General features: G+C 42.6%; 1 protein-coding gene across 2 annotated transcripts in view; it reads right to left on the bottom strand.

Annotated features, from left to right (window-relative positions):
* The window catches only part of LOC138510523 (zinc finger protein interacting with ribonucleoprotein K-like), a 206070-nt gene that overhangs the window by 35805 nt on the left and 156103 nt on the right, over positions 1 to 14162 (bottom strand). Inside the window, exon 6 of one of the 2 annotated variants that reach the window (XM_069626237.1) lies at positions 2542 to 2631. The exons of the other annotated variant lie outside the window; for it this stretch is intronic. Within the exon in view, the coding sequence (XP_069482338.1) occupies positions 2542 to 2631 (90 nt within the window). The remainder of the gene's footprint in view (positions 1 to 2541; positions 2632 to 14162) is intronic. 2 annotated transcript variants of the gene reach the window in all.

Genomic DNA, 14162 nt, shown 5'->3' on the forward strand with positions numbered 1-14162 from the left:
ACCACACCTCATATATATATTTAATAAAATGTGACAGAATTTCGGCCAAGAAAACGATAAAAATAATGTGGTCAAAAGTAAAAGATCAAATGTTTTTCAAACAGGTAGGCTAATACCGAAATGGACACATGGCTAACATGCAGTAAAAAAATAAAAGGTGCATAGAAGTGCACTCAGAAAGTGTCAAGGAATAAACTAACTGCTCACTTACCACCGAATACACAAAATGTGAATCAAGTGATTAATTACTTGACAATATTTCCTGACAGAACACTGCACTCCACATTCCTAAAAGCTTGTTTGAACGTCCTAAAAACGAATGAGATTCTGGCAATCCGGGGATTATCAACTTCCAACACCTGTCGTCATTATAAAAAAAAGGATCAAAAAGAAACAATGATACACCTTATACTGTCGTGCCCTGGTACAGCTAAATCAAGAGCTACCTATCTGAGAGACCACTTGCAGGCCACGTATATCCATGAGGAGGAAGTTTGGTGGTCCAGAATGATAAACTGTGACAACACATCTCTTGTCATAGCTGCAGCCCAGATTCTTCAGAGCATCGGTCTGGAGCAGGAAACGGGCAAAAAAAACTCCACACCGGAGTTAATTGAGAACGATGTTCAGTGTTCCTTGAAACGACATCATTGAATTTTAACTGAAATGATAGTCGAGAACTAAACCTCTCATCGCAATTGGAATCTGGTGAGGACCAGGATTCTTGTAAAAATTGTCAAAGATGCAATTAAATTCAAGTAAATAAAAAAATAAAAATAAAGATACCACTGAAACCAGCCTGTCTGAGCATCAATCATTATGGGAAAAAGAAATAGGCAAAAATGAATGGGAAAACAAGGTTTCCTTGCACTGCCCACTTTAAGAGAGCTAGCAGTGCTACAATAAGACTTAAATGGGGACATAGTGCCTCTGCACGAATAGCTTTAAGGACCGCCCAGTGCCCCAAAAATGTAGTGAGTTAAGCCAGGGAGTGAAGCCCACTTCCATAAATCAAGTCACGTTCACCAAATGGTCAACAGACATTCTGAGGTTCCTAATTAAGTAGATGGGAAATACGCGAAAAGAAAAATCTTTCCTAACACCCGCTTCCGCAGTGCATCCATCGTCTCTGCATCTGCATTTTCTGAAGCTTCATTAGCCAACATATATGGAAAAGTGTCCACTGGGAACCCTGCTTGCGTATGGGACCCCACAGCAGCATTGCTTGCTTTGTTATTTCTCCCGATTACCACGCCAAGTAATGGTCTCGCATCTCTGCGCTGGGCTCCCATCTGGCATATGGACTGCCCCTGTGTTGGTTCCCGGGACCCAGAACCTTGCTTCCTAGTATGTGGCATGACATTAGACAATCATGAAAATAGTCTCCAGGGTTTCAAAGAACTCGGCATAGAGTTGAATACCCGGTTCGGTGATCGCCTTCAAAGCTCCTGTGACTCAAGTATTGCCTAAGCGCAAGGTTTCATTATAACTTTCCCTGACATGCATGTGTGAGCTGTGGGCAGGGTACTAATAGAAGGACAATTGTGTAATCATGCATCAGTCTTCTGTCTCTGATGCTCGATCAGTCAGATTAGCAACATTCTTTGGATGTGGAGAGGGGTCTGCACCACCCACCCTGCGCTGCCACCAGCTATCTCAAGGCTTTGGTGAATTTGCCCTGGTAGGCTGGCTTTCCAGGCTGAAGAATCCCCTCCAGGCCTTGGTATGTATTCTAGTCTTCAGCATACATATTCTAATATGCAATATATGCACTTCAGTAAACACCATCTACATTCTAGCATCAAATATATAGATTTCAGTACACAGTATAGAAATGTATGATTTATCAAAGAAGAGCACCATTAAGCCAAAGTAACAGTTTCACACAAAGCCCCCATATGCCCTAACCTAATCAGGAAAAAAAAATAGAATATGAATAAATGAAAGCCCGATAGCGACACTCAGTTCCAGAGCGAGAAAGAAAGAAATGCTCCAACCTACAGAGCTCAGAAGTGGGTTGATGCCATACAAACAATGCAGTATAGGAAGCATAGCCAGAGTGGAAAGCCATGCAACAGGACTGTGGGCTGAATGCAAGGGAGAGGCATATATGTAACAGGCACACCCACCCATAGCAGACACCCCATTAGCTACATCAAACACTGCTGGCACTGTAGTGCGAGATGCCCTAAGCTACCTTTCCTCCAGAGCTCACCTCTCCTGCGTCTTGCCATGACAACCTTTTGCTAAACACAGTGCAGCCCCAACCATCATTCAGCCAATCAAACCAAAGATGGCAGGCACCTAGAAGGAAAGAAGAACCTCTCTGCTCTGCCATACTCCAGAACACTGCAAACTGACAGCTGCAAGATGTTCAGGCCCAATGGTAAAGGATAGCCAATCAAAGCATCTTTATGGCCTCAGGCTCCTCCTCAGTGTTTTTTCTTTTTTTCAATGGTATAGTTTCAGTAAAATTAAATTGGTGATTTAAGTTATTGTAAATTTCAAGCATTATAAGCACTGACAAATAAGTACAGTTACCTGAGCTGAGACGGGACTCAACGGCTCCTCTAGTTGCAACAATGTGACCCATACAACTTGCATGTGGTTGGTTATTGAGGGAAGGAAAGCCTGGTGGAGAAAATACAACTAGTTTGATTTCAAGCAATATCAAGATGTGCTGCATTAACGTAAAACATGCATGACTTAAAAATGCTCCTCCTCACATAGAAGTGCCTTACCATTTGCTGGAGTGATTTGAGCAGAATAATACATTTTAAGAGTTCAGCTAGGCTTAAAAATGTCTTTTGTATGATGATATGGCAAACTAAATTGAAGAAGCTACATTTGTCACAATCCTCTAAACTAAAATTAAGAGTCACAGAAAGTACTGTGATGAATCCGATGGTGTTATCACTCCTTTCCTGGGGGTGGCCTTTCCCATGTGGCCAGGGGACAAAGGACGCTGCCTGGTCCTGACCATGGAGGCGGCTAAATGAGGGAGGACAACATGGGGTGGGGGGACGCTCTGGGGATAACCCAGCATCATCAGATGAAAACACATATCCCCCTTTTCCTTTTAGGGATAGCCCCTCAATTCCTCATGCCTTTATGGCATACTGTGGTAGATACTTTCAATCAACCAGAAAACCTGCTAATAACATCTTTCAATATTCTGGAAATGAAATAGCAAAAACTGCCTATTATTCCCATCTGTATAGAAACACTGGGATGAGGATGCTGAACAGAGCAATGAGGATCAAGGAAGTCGAGAAGCCCAGGATACGCATAGAACTCTGGTGGTTGCAGGCGCACGATAGGTGCTGGGACATTTAAAACACAAAACCAGCATGAAGCAGACGGACGCTGTCGGAAGGAGCCTCGTCCTCTCGGTGACGACCGAGGGTCTGTAGAGAAGTCAGTGGAGCCGGGAGTCTCTGAAAGTCGGCAGAGGAAGAAGGACTGCAAAAGCAGGTTTGCTCTGCTGCGACCATAGCGGGAAGCGAAGAGAAGTCTTCTTGATGGCCACCAGAACAGGAAAGCAGTTCCAACGCTGCCCGAACACGCAGAGGGGCTCAACAGTAAAATCGGAGCCGCGAAGGATGTGGAAGCCGTTAGGTGAAACCAGTGAGCCTGTGCCTGGAGACGGGACGGCAGAGAGCTGCATCACGTTTACTGCCAGAGGACCAAAGAGAGCCACGAAAAGCGAGTGAGTCCCAGGAAAGGAAGCTGGGACACTACTACAACGCTTTTAATGAAAGAAAAGAGCAAGCAAAGTGAATGAAAGGAATTTGAGATGTAATAATTGAAATGGAAAAATACTAGGAGTGAATGCAACAAATAAGAACTGTCAAGTTTGCAAGTGTGTAAAGTGAATTACATGAGAAAGTCCTGGCAGGAGAGTATCAGGCAAAGTCAAGTTTGCAAATGTAAAAAGGGAGCACATGGAAAAAGCCTGACAGGAAAAGTATACAAGGAAAATATATGTTTGTGAGTCAAATTTTAGTAAGTGTGGAAAGACCCTGGCAGGGGAGTATAACAGGTGCCCTGCGAGGCTGGAACCCACGTCCAAGTAGTTTTGCTTTCAAGTTGATTTGGTGGATAAAGAATCCCAAGGAAGACTCATACCCTTCGGATTGTGAAAGCTTGCAAAGACCTGGGGAAGGGAGACATTCTTTCTAGAAGTGGATTGCAACACCAATAAGAAGGGGATATCCTTTAGGCTATAAGGAACTTTGATTGCCTTGTTGATCTATCATATTGGTGAAGAGAAACCCAGGGAAGGGAGCCATTCTCTGGAACTGTGAATTCTATCCGTTGGGAACCTTTGTGCTGGAGTGATTCCTTTCTTTTGAACATTTGTGCACTTCCAAGGCCAAAAACAACACCTTAGAGTTACTTCTAGAATGTGAGGGCTAGAATAGGAGTTCAGATACAGGACATTTTTGCTCTGGTCATCTTGACACAGAACAGACCCTGAGTTTTGGTTGAGGTAGAGAAATACCTCCTAGAGTAGGGATAGTGAGGCATGTTCCAACCCCCTTTTATTTTGAATAAAGGTTTGTGACGTCAATCATGAGTTCTTTGTGTCCACCTCTCATTCCTGGCCCCTCACAGTACCTATGTGAAAACGAAAGGTAGCTTTCAAAGATCTGGTTTAGGTTGCCTACCTTGTAAATAAATATACAATCCAAGCAAAAACATGTAAACCATGTGAAAATCAGATTCCCTTCCTGTAAAGTCACATTCCATTTACAGACCATATACTCCCAGTTAAGTCAATGCTGTCTTAAGTGAATAGAACAAATACAGAACAAGGCCAATCAGTCTATAATTCTACAAGCTAAATGGTTGTGTAAAAGGGTGGAGTATCAGGTTGGATTGTGCTGGGGAAACAACTGTCACACAGAAGTTATTAATCTAATCCCAATCTAATACCAATTTGTATAAATTACATCCGCAAGAAGGTGACATTAGATAATCATGGGTAATGGCTATTGTGATGGGTCAGAGGCCTGAAATGGACACACAGGTATAGTTTGTTCACAAGTTGCCATTTATATTAAATAAAAAGGCATTAAACAAACGCCTATCTTTCCCTAACCTAACAAGGATGTCCCTGCCTAACAAACTAAGTCTAAAGAAAAATTACTTAGTGCCTGATCATCACACTTGGATATACAACAAAATAATGCAAGGTTTGGTTGGCGTTTATAAATCCCACAAAATAACATACAATGTTGAACTGAAAATGTATAACCAGAAATCCTTGTGCTAAGGATTGGATTCCCTTCCCCTGGATCAATTCAGGAATATTCAGAACAAAGTTCAATTTCAAGAAAAAAAAAGTTTCATTCAATGTATCATACAAAGTCTTTTTCATTCACAGTCTCCTTTCACTTGGCAGAGTGTTTGTTTCTCTTCCAAAGGCTTAATCACAATCAAAGCCCTTTCACTTGGCAAAGTGATGGTCTCTCTTCCAAACGTTTGGTCACAAATCAAAGCATATTTTCTCAATTTCCTGTTTGGAAAAAACAAAAGTATTTTCTTTCCAAATACCTCTTGCTTGAAATAACAAAAATCATCTCCTCTGAACATAAATTCATAAAATCACAAGTAAGTGTTCTTTTCTGAACAAACCAATCACTTACAAGAACCTCTTCTTCAAAAGAAAACACTTTAGTCTGGATGATTTGAACAATCTCTTACATAATGCAGGAGTTATCAAACAAAGAGATGGAGTCAACATTTCATTTCTACCACAATCTTTTACCACAATCAGAGTACTTAGAATCACTTCTTCTTCCTGGTCCACTTGCCTGCCAGGACTAACTACAATGGTTCCCTTTCCTGGTTTACTCGCCTGCCAGGATACAACTTCTACTACTATAATGTTGTACTCTGTGGTAAGGCTTGTTCCAAACTCTCCATACAAAAACCATAAAAAAGGAAATTTGAACCAGCAACTGCTTCTCTTGTTATTCTTTTAGCTTTCATCAAGAGGGCTTACATCTATTAACAATTCATATTCCACAAAAGGGTCATTCTTATCTTGGTTGTCTTTTGGCAATGCAGGTTACAGTTCTCTTCCACTTGGTCTTTCACACAAGCAGGGCTTTGCTCCTGCAACCTTTGTTTTCTGGCTGTACAGCCTCTTGGCTGCAGGCAATGCGGATTACAATAGTCTCCCACTTGACATCTCTTTGTGGGAGAGTTGTATCCAATTTGCCTTGGTAGTACTCTTTTGCTGATTTGACAATATGGGTTATTATAATCTCCTAATTGGTATTCCTGCTCAGGAGAGTTCCGCCCAGTTCCCTGTAATTCACTTGTCCGGTATTCAAAATAATTCTTATCACCTAGCAGTATCCATCGGAGCGCCCTGGGGTCACCTGTTTCAGGCCAACTCACTGGTATGCCTTGGCGTCTCCTTCTGACTCGCTGATGTGGCCTCTTCTCTCTTCGGGACCTCTTCTGCTTCAGACAGCTCCTCTTGGTCTGCCGTTTTACGCGCTGACCTTCTATGGAGCTCTCGAGGCTCTGCACACTCTCCGGTGTGAATGTAGAACCAGAGCAGTTGGGAACATGTCGGGAGCGTCTCGCCCATGCGGCGAGACTCACAACAGTACTGCTTCCTGCTGCGTGTCCTCTGCACGGCCATGTTGTCCCAAATTCTGCCACATCCAATACACAGCATTCGGCTGCCGCCACAACGATATCAGCTTCGGCTTCTTCCTGCTGCTGCTGCTTTTCCCACTGCCTTTCTCGCACCTGAAGGGCCTTAAAGTTTTGAAAGGTCCTGCTCAGGTGAACTGCATTAAAACAACTATACCGCTCTGACCCATTCTTTAACTCAGAGTCGTCCTTTCTGGTGTCAGTACTAAGAGCATTATGGGCCTTGAAGTCCATAATGTTCTTGTTTGGTTTGAAATCAAAATTGTCAATCTCACAATAAGCCATTAAGGCTCGAGGATCATTAAGGAAATTATCTATAGAGGGATCCCACACCCATTGATACAAGTCCCTTCCTGTGTTATCCTCCCGCATAATACCACCCCCAGGGTCAAGATCGGATAGCGGCTGCCTTTCCCTGGCCACATGAGAAGAGGCCCATGTCGGGGTTTTTGGGATGATCACACCAGATTCATCACATACCCTTCCCGCAATGTCACTGGTTTTCACAGCCTCCATTGGAACTCGTGAAAGAAAATCTACATTACCCTGTTCAATTCCTTTATGATGTTCAACAGAAAAACAATAGGGTTGTACATCCAAAAACCAGTGCATAACTAGCATTGGTATCCTTTCACAGACGCTGTCATTTAAGGGGAGCTTGATCTGCAAACAGGCAGAATTTTCTCCTGATTAGATCATATTTTAGATAATTCACTGCCCACTTAATGGTTAAAGCCTCAAGTTCCAGAGTGGCATAATTCTTCTCTTGGGGAAATAATGTCCTACTAATATAAAGAATCAGATGTTCTATACCATCATGGCACTGTGACAGTACAGTCCCTAGGCAAGTATCAGAGGCATCTGTTTGTAGAATAAACAGTCTATTGAAGTCTGCCACCTTCAAGACAGGTTCACTACATAAGATATGTTCCTTGTTTTTGGTGTGCCATTTAAGTTTTTGAGGTTGTGAATTTTCGAAGCTGGTCTGTGAGAAGGGAAGTGATTGAAGCAAAGTTAGAGATAAATTGTCAGTAGTAACCAACTAAGCCCAAAAAGGCCCATAGTTATTTCCTGGTTTTAGGGGCCTGGGCTTCTGCAACCGCTCTAACTTGTTCAGTTTGAGGTTGAACCAATCTGTTCCCTTCACAACGAAAATCGTAGATATTTGACTGCAGAGCTAGCAGAATGACATTTCTTCAGATTGGCAGTAAATCCAATTTTCCCAATAGCCTGAGTTACAAAATATAAATGGGAAATCTGTTCTTGCCCTGATTTACTATGAATGACAATATCAATATAGGCTCCACAAAATGAAGCATATGGTCTAAAAACCTTGTCCATTAATCTTTGAAAGGTAGCCAGGGCCCCATCTAAACCAAAGGGTAAAACCTTACATTGAAACAGACATATGGGAGTGGAAAAGGCATCTTTGGTTTATCTATTGGATTAACTGTGACTTGCCAATATCCTTTGGTTAAAATTAATGGTGGAAAGATATACGGCATCCCCCAACCTATCAATAAGATTGTCTATCTGGGACATGGGGTAACTGTTAAATTGTGATACTTCATTAACCTTTCTGAAGTGTATACAAAACCTCCAAGTATTATAAGGTTTAGCAACCAACACAATAGGGGGAGACCAAGGGGTTTGGGAAGGCTCAATAATATCCACTTTTAACATGGCTTCTAGTTCTTCTTGAATAATAATTTTTGTACTCCGATTCGGTATGGTTTTTGATGAATAACCTTCCCTGGACGAGTATGAATATAATAATATATTCCCTTAACTCTTGCTGTTTCTGTTCTAAATACATTAGGGAATTGTTGTAGGAGGTCTATTAGATCTTGTTTTTGGTTCTGTGCCAAATCGAGAAATTAGCTTGTTGGTATCATTCTCTTCTGTTAATAAGCTAGTCAATATTAAAAAAGACTTTTGAATAGGGTCTTCTTTCCACTCTTTAAGTAGAATAATATGATAAATATGAGTTTTAATTTTTCGGTCAGGTTGTGAGATTTTATAGTTGTAAGGTCCTGTCCGTTCTATGATTTCATAAGGGCCATGCCACCTGGAAAGCCTTTTATTTTCAGAGGATGGAAGTAAAACCAATACCTTTTGACCTACAGAGAAAGATATCACTGCCTTCTTATTATAGTATTCTTTCTGGCGTTCCTGAGTTCGAGCCATATTAGTCTGAACTATATTGCGGACTGCCACCATATGTTCTTTCATTCTCCGAGCAGTTTGGGACAAGGGTATGGTGGCCCTCTTTCTCTTCCCAGATTTCTCTTAACATATCGAACACATCTATGGGCTCTCTTCCATATAATAGTTCACAGGGGGGGGGGGGGACTAGAGTAGAAGACAGAGGTGTTTTTCTAATGGCAAATAGGGCTGATGGTATCGTAATGTCCCAATTCTTTCCATCTGCTTCCACTAAATTATTTAAGATGTGTTTCAAAGTCCGATTACATTTTTCTACCAATCCATCTTTTTGAGGATGATAAATCGAGGTACATAAGGTTTTAATCTGAAAGATTTCCTTACCTTCAGCCATAAATTTACTCATGAATATGGATCTCTTTCGGGAATCCAATTCTAGAGAACAAAGGGAGTAAATGTTTCAAAATCTGTTGTGAAATATGTTGTTGGAAAAGCCTCAGGGTAATGCGTTGCATAATCTAAGATCACCAGTGTATAACGGTTTCCTAACAAGAGGACCTATTATATATATACATTCCTATTTGTGAAAAAGGGATATCGATAATGGGTAAAGGCTGCAAGTGAGCTGGAAGAGGAATTTGAGTATTTGTGTTCTGGCATAAGGTACATCTACTGATAACATTCTTTATATGAGCATAAATTCCAGGCCAATGGAATCAATTCACTTTTGGGCCTGACTTTTTGCGGTCCCCAAATGAACTACCGTTAAAGGAGAATGAGCTATCTCCAGAACAATAGGCTTATTGCTTTTAGGCACCACAATTTGTGACCGGGGTATACCGATTGGCCCTACACCTCCTGTATACAATAATCCAGATTTTAGAAAAAATAAATGGTCCAGTCTTTTTCCTTCCTCTTCTGATATTACCTGAAGAAAGGGTTCTGCTAGGAAGGGGTCATTTCTTTGAGCAAAAGCTAAGTCAGGAATAATCACTTCCTCTTTTTCAATACTGGGAATAGATTTCATCACGGGCTCCAGAGGAGGTTCAATATTTGCTTCCCCAAAATCCTGATTTCCCCTCTCAGTTTTGTTACTGGTCTTAATTTCCTGAGGTTTTGGAAATGGAGCTTTCTCCAATATTCCTTGAGCAATTCTTTCCCCCGCTTTAATTTGATAGGGCTTTTTCCCATTATTTTGCATCAGCACTTTAATATCACCCCTATGATCCGGATCAATTACCCCTGTCAATACATCTAAGTCCATGGCGCAGGCTAGGTCTGACTTTGAGGAGAGTCTGATGTAAGTGCCAGGGGGAGGAACAAGAACTAAGTCAGTGGATATCAATGTTCTGTTTCCGTATTAATTCGCCTCTACTACTATAGATGTCAAACCCTATAGATTGTTCAGTAGCAATGGTGTGATCCGAGGCTCTCTTACTAAGTTTCTCAAATTTAAGTGTTCCCCAACTTGTGTTAATTGAGTCAGATCCCACTTCTGACACCATATCGGATAGGTCAGAGACAGACGTGAGATGGACACACAGGTATAGCTTGTTCACCAAGTTGCAATTTGTATTAAACAAAAAGGAGTGAAAAAAACACCTATGTTTCCCTAACCTAATAAGGATGTCCCTGCCTAACACACTAAGGCTAAAGAAAAAGGACCTAGTGTCCAAAAAGTGTCTGACCAGCACACGTATACATAAGGTTTGGTTGGCTTGCAAAATTCCCACACAATAACATACAATGTTGAAATCAAAATATATAACCAGTAATCCCTCAGACCAGGGTTGGATTCCCTTCCCCTGAATCAATTCAGGAATATTCAGAACAAAGTTAAATTTCAAGAATATTCTGTATAGTCCTCTGCACAGCCACATTGTCCTAAATTCTGCCACATCTAATAAACAGCATTTGGCTGCCGCCACAACGCCATCCGCTTCAGCTTCTTCCTGCTACTTCTACCGCTTCTGCCTCTGTCGCACCTGAAGGGCCTTCAAGTCTATAAATGTCCTGCTCAGGTGTTCCGCATTAAAGCAACTAGACCACTCATACGCATTCTTTATCTCTGAGCCCCTCTTCTTAGTACGAAGAGCATTATGGGACTTGGAAGTCCATAATATTCTTGTTGGGTTTTAAATCAAAATAGTCAATCTCACAATAAACCATTTAGTCTTAAGTATCATTAGGGAAATTATCTAGAGAGGGATCCCACTCCCCTTGACACGAGTCCCCTCCCATGTGATCCTCCCACATAAAACCACCCCTAGTGTCAGGATCAAGTAGCGGCTGCCTTTCCCTGGCCACATGAGAAGAGGCCCATGTCGGGTTTTTTAGATGATCACACCAGATTCACCACACTATGGACTACAGTGACCATTGGCATCCTTCTCAGAAAGGTATAACTGGTTTCACACGATACTGTGATGCAGGAAATACAATTTTGTTTGTGATAGACGGTGAAGATTAGTTTTCATAGCCACACCCTGAATTTCAACCCACTGTAGTTTAGAAAAATTAGTACGGAGACCCTTTCTAAGGACCTAATCACAAAGTTTGGGATCTAGGCCTGGTTCTCACAGGTCAGTGCAATAAGACAGTGCTTCCTATGGGCGAGAAAATGACAGAAATTAAGAAACAATAAAGAATAGTACAGACTCCTGGTACATGGACTGAAATTATTTGATGCACACATCTTATGAAACCCATCCAAGTCCCGGCATACCTTTAGCAAACTATTGGGTGCCAAAAAACAGTTATTTATGTAGGCCAATTTAATGGATTTACCTTAGCAAATCAGAGGTCAATAAGTTAGAGGTTAACGTGCAGGTGTAATTTAATAGTTGAAATTATTCTTCCTTAGGATACCTTATAACCAACATTCTAAGTCATCTACTGGTTCACCAGTCACTTTGAACTTTAGAGGACACAACCCTTTGGCCTATCAGACAATCACAAAGGCCAACCAACACAAGGCAAGACTTCCTACAGGAAATGGTCTACAAGACACACAGGCACTTTTAAGTGGTTGCAAGGTAAAATGTATTGCTTTACAAAACTGCATAATTACATATCAGGGGTAATACAGGTCTAATAAATCAGTTCAGGCTTTGCCAATAAACAACTGCAGTCTTTAATATATATTTTTAATTTTAAGTATTGCAACTAGTGTGATGTATCCAGGAAGTTGTCACCTCTCATCAAGGGGGAGGCACCCTTTTTTGGACTAGGAAGATGAGTCCACTACGCTTAACACCCCATAGGAGACCTGGAAAGCAGGATCTCTCTTGAGGTGCCCCCCCCCCACTTTGGGAGAGATGGAAAACCCAGAGGGAGACGACTCACCATCCCTTTTTTTTTATCTCCATCCCACACCCTCTCCCACAAACTAACAAATTTATGGGGTATGCAGGAACAAAGATGTGTGAGAACCCTTCAACAATGAATGGCTCGGCTTCTGATTCAAACTTTATTTAATCCTCTTTAGGGAAAACAGCAGAACAACCGAAAAACCAGCCTTCTGACGTCACGTCAGGTGAGGAACCAATTAGGAAGGAGTATCTGCGCAGCCCGCAGAGTTTAATTTTATTGCTTATAGCACACACCTAGCTCAAGAGCAGCATAGTGATTTACAACAGGATTGTGCCAGAATTTAACAGTATTGTTCGTGGAGGGAGAGAGATTTTTATTCCTCCGGGAGGTATTGTAAAAAGAGTCAAATGTTTAGTGTTTCGCAGAAACTGGAGGCTGGTAGGGGCATTTTGAGCCTCTACTGGGATTGTGTTTCAGATAGTCAGGATTTGTCAGGAAAAGGACTGCTTGCATGTCTTCTCTTTACAGGCTAGTTTTGACTCCAACCTTTTGATAGTTTTGCTACGTGAGGTGCGGCAGCCTCCAAGAAGTGTGGAGTTTAGCAGCCAAGTATGTGGGTGTTCCTTTTGAGACTGCTTTGTTGGCGATACATGCAGTTTTTAACATGATCCTGGCAGGGAGGGAAATCTAGTGAAGCATGCAAAGTGATGGAGTGATCTGGTCGAATTTGCAGACACTTATAATGATGCGGGCTACAGCTTTGAGGGGGGTGGGCAGGTGTGTGACTGGAAGCCCAGTAAGCAGGACATTTCCCCCATCGATGTGTGAAAGAATGAGGGCTTGGACCACCGTACAGAATTCGTTCGGAGGAAGGAAGGGTTTGATTTTGCACTGTCTGGGGGATCTGTAGCCATGTGGTTTGTGCCTTTTTGGCTATGTGCTTTTGGAAGGATAGGCTACTGTCCACAGTGAAGGCCAGGGATTTGACTGAGTTTGACAGTTCAGGGGGGATCCTTCCAGGCACATGCATTCCAGCCATTGGTGCACAAGCCGTTTGGGGCTGGGACCAATGAAGACAAATTTGGTATTGGTCAGGTTCAGTTTAAGGGTAGCATTTGACATACGCAGCGCAAATTAAGCAGAAACATGCTCAGAGAGACAGAACGTCAGACTTGGCGTCATAACTGGAGGTCCGCACTAGGAAAGTGAAAGACGGCTCGGCAGGTGAGAAACCGGAGCCGTGGAGTGTGGAGCCTGAGTGAGAATGTAGTACTACACCGAGGCAGAACCTGGAGAGGAGAACCACCCACAAGCTCCCGCACTGTGCCAACGGGAACCAGGAGAAGACGCCCACTGCTGCAGAGTCCAGTTGAGGAGTCATGTAAGCAGCTCTGCAGTGAGATTAGAGGCAGTCTGCCTATAAAGCCCCAGATACCGGTACACAGGGGCTTCCGAGGAATGGGAGGTGGGTGGTAAGGCCAGAGGAAGAAGTCCCGGTGTGGGAAAGAAACCGAAAAGCCCCAGAGTTGGAAGAGAAACCGAAAGCAGCCCCTGTGTGGGGGAGAGAGAGATGTCCCAGAGTAGGGACAGAAACCCTGGTGTGGGGGAAAAAGCCAAGAAGTCCCAGAGTAGGGAAACGAGACAGAGAGAACCCCAATTTGGGTGAAAGTACAGAGGAGCCCAGAGCAGGAAATTAGCAAGAATGAGCCACAGATTGGGAGAGGAAGAAGCTAAAAGAACCACAGACTGTGGGATTGGGAAGTACAAAGTTCTCCCCAAAGGCAGAAGGACTGTAAGACACATTCAAAGAGAACCAGCGTGACCCAGCTGGAAACCCAGGACAGCACTCCAGTTGTACACAAATTGTATGATTTGGACTGTGGACATAGGCAAGGGCCTATGGTAAAGATACACAAGGTTGGGGGTCAGAAGCTAGCAGACATCCCTTTTTCTTTGGCATGGCCCAAAAGTATGTCAGAGAATAGGATTTCTGGACAAAGGACTTCTGTCTG

This window comes from Ambystoma mexicanum, chromosome 6p (genome assembly GCF_040938575.1).
Source record: "Ambystoma mexicanum isolate Mex_15411 chromosome 6p, UKY_AmexF1_1, whole genome shotgun sequence".
Classification (NCBI taxonomy): Eukaryota; Metazoa; Chordata; class Amphibia; order Caudata; family Ambystomatidae; genus Ambystoma; species Ambystoma mexicanum.